Source organism: Rhinolophus ferrumequinum, chromosome X, assembly GCF_004115265.2.
Source record: "Rhinolophus ferrumequinum isolate MPI-CBG mRhiFer1 chromosome X, mRhiFer1_v1.p, whole genome shotgun sequence".
Lineage (NCBI taxonomy): Eukaryota > Metazoa > Chordata > Mammalia > Chiroptera > Rhinolophidae > Rhinolophus > Rhinolophus ferrumequinum.
This window is the reverse complement of record NC_046284.1, coordinates 65,811,950-65,813,951: the sequence shown is the minus strand read 5'-3', so window position 1 is coordinate 65,813,951 and position 2,002 is coordinate 65,811,950. Positions and strand designations below refer to the sequence as shown.

General features: G+C 35.2%; 1 protein-coding gene across 1 annotated transcript; it reads left to right on the top strand.

Moving 5' to 3' along the window:
* The first annotated feature begins 511 nt into the window (after window positions 1–511).
* On the top strand, window positions 512–1,474 carry CPXCR1 (CPX chromosome region candidate 1). Its single transcript, XM_033089699.1, has one exon. It carries the CDS (start codon window positions 512–514, stop codon window positions 1,472–1,474), a length of 963 nt encoding a protein of 320 aa, XP_032945590.1.
* The last annotated feature ends 528 nt before the right edge of the window (window positions 1,475–2,002 follow it).

Sequence of the window (2,002 nt, the reverse complement as noted above, 5' to 3'; positions counted from 1 at the left end):
GACCATTTTATTTTCACATAGGTTTTAATTTTCTCTTAAATGTGTATATTCATAAAAAATTGCAGTCTACTTTAGTCTCATTTTAAAATCCCAGGTCAGAAATTTAGATCTATCTTATTAAATGAAAATTCTTTTTAAATCACTATCCAAAAGGAAATCATTGCACTTTTATTGGGAACTATATGTCCTCTAGTGTATACAGTACACTCCCATATTAGTCAGATGAAAGCTTATGTTATTCTAAGTTTATATATAAGTTCCAGACTAGGTAATGAGAACACTTATTTAATAGGAGTTATATTTGCCCTAAGTTTTTATTTTTGTTACTTTATTTTGTGGGTCTGTGACTGATATTAAAGGTGTGAGAAAAGTATATATACTTAAGGTGTGCAAAACTCAGGAACAACACATCCACATGCTTTTTGCTAAGACTAAACAACTGATTCTTATGAATCAAAGCCTTTCTCAACTTAACAGATGTTTGTCTTTTTTCACATAAATAGAATCTAAGATGACTTCTCCTACTAAAGAAGGAAGTGATCCAACTGACAATGCTCTCGAAAATTCAGAGAATGAGGCTCCAAATACAGATACAGAGCCTTCATCTGCTGAATCTAATATGATGTCTCAGGTGGAAAGCACGCCAATAAACAGGGAGCTAGACCTACCAACCTCTCAGGAGCATGCTGCTCCTCAAGAAGCCGAAAATAATAAGCTTGAAGCAGAGAAGAACCAAGGAGATCCTCAAGAAGCTGTAAAAGAAGAAGAGTCCCTTCTAATTCAGATTCCCATTCCTAGAAAGTGGATCTTCCTCATGTCAGGATTAGGGAGAATTACCCCTCTGAATACACTAGTGAAAACTGATGGAAAGAAACCCTTAAATAACAGAGCAAGATTCTGCTTAGGAAACATGGGAAAACCAAGTAATTTGTGTTATTCCACCATAAATTACAAAGTTCCTTACCAGTTCTCAATTTCATGGAGAAGGCCATTCATTAGTAGGCATGTGGTGAGAAGCATGACTCTTCATCTGCTATGTAGGAGATATTTCTCTCAGGCTGCAGGTCATCGAAATACCACATGGGTAAAGCAACAATATGTGGCATTTCTTACAAATCCAAATGTCCACCCTCATGGGGAAAGAGCCATAATATTTCGAAGACCTTCAAGGATATTCTGCTACCGTCCTCTCCTTGAGAGAATAATATTAAAAAGAATGTCCGAATCAACTTATACTAAAGGGAAAAAGAATTTCCACATTTTTGTAAGGTCTGTGCACTATATCCCACGGGCCCATTTTGAAAACGCATTTAATAGAAGAGTTTTTGAGAGTCATTTGAGATCACACCATAACATGAGGGTGGTGATCAGAAATACCAGTGACGGTTGGAAATTCCTATGTCCCATTTGTGGGAGTAGTTTCAACACTTTCGTTGAATTTAGACAGCATTCTTGCAACTCTCCTGGGAATTAAGCTCAATTGGGGTGAATTCATTTTAAAATTTAACTTCTGAAATTCATAATCTGGCTACCAAATTGAGAAAAATTGCATGAGCATAAATTTTAGTAGTGTTAGATGGAGTTGCAGAGGAACACAAAATAATAGCATATATCAGAAAGAAACACCGTTAAGAAGAAAACTCACAAGGAAGCATCTGTTTATATTGTGCTATTTCAAACAGAGCATCAAAATATCAGGCCTGTGATATGTATCAAGTCAGCACCTGAAAAAGAAAATGTTTGTACTTTCTGAACATCCATTTCTGAAGATAGAAATATTAATATTATCAGATTCCAAGTTTACAGGATCCTGAAAACGATAGCAAACATATGTTGGAGTGCTAGACAAAGTCCTACCAGGTGTTTCTAGAGACTCTGCTGAATTTAATATCTGAAATGTTCTCCATAAATTCAATAAAAATAATTTTAAAGGCATGAAAAGTTTCATTGTATGCTTACAACTAGATTAAAAAACATCCTGTGCCTAGAAAAAAAAGGTTCA